General features: G+C 49.6%; 1 protein-coding gene across 1 annotated transcript in view; it reads right to left on the bottom strand.

The window, feature by feature from the left end:
• The window catches only part of PIM3 (Pim-3 proto-oncogene, serine/threonine kinase), a gene marked incomplete at its 5' end in the record, with an annotated part of 1,054 nt that extends 927 nt beyond the window's left edge, over nt 1-127 (bottom strand). The window contains one exon of the mRNA XM_009572147.1: nt 1-127. This exon is cut by the window's left edge and continues 77 nt beyond it. Coding sequence (XP_009570442.1) covers nt 1-127 — 127 coding nt within the window.
• Nucleotides 128-349: the final 222 nt, after the last annotated feature.

Raw genomic sequence — 349 nt, 5'->3', positions numbered from 1 at the left:
TTGTGAGAAAAGGGGTTGCCCCCAAAAACCATATCGTAGAGCAGAACTCCCAGAGACCATACAGTTGCTGACCTCCCATGGTATCTGTGGTATCTGATCCACTCCGGAGGGCTGTATACTCTCGTTCCTAAAAGCGGGGGAGGGGAAAAAAGTCAGGGTTTAGAATGTTGTTCAGCTCCTCCTAAGGAAAAGAAAGTGGTTGTTCCTCTTAAAAAAAAAAAAAAAAAAAAAAAGCTTTAATTTCTTATGGGCCAAAGCCATTAGTGGTGTAATTTCAGGTCACCGGCGGGGTTACGCCATCAGCAGGCTTGGCCCGGCCGGCTGCGCCGTTCCGCCGCCCGGCCGAAGG

The sequence above is a fragment of the Fulmarus glacialis genome, unplaced genomic scaffold (genome assembly GCF_000690835.1).
Source record: "Fulmarus glacialis isolate BGI_N327 unplaced genomic scaffold, ASM69083v1 scaffold22932, whole genome shotgun sequence".
Taxonomy (NCBI): domain Eukaryota; kingdom Metazoa; phylum Chordata; class Aves; order Procellariiformes; family Procellariidae; genus Fulmarus; species Fulmarus glacialis.
The sequence above is the reverse complement of the archived record's forward strand: the minus strand, read 5'-3'. Positions and strand labels throughout refer to the sequence as shown.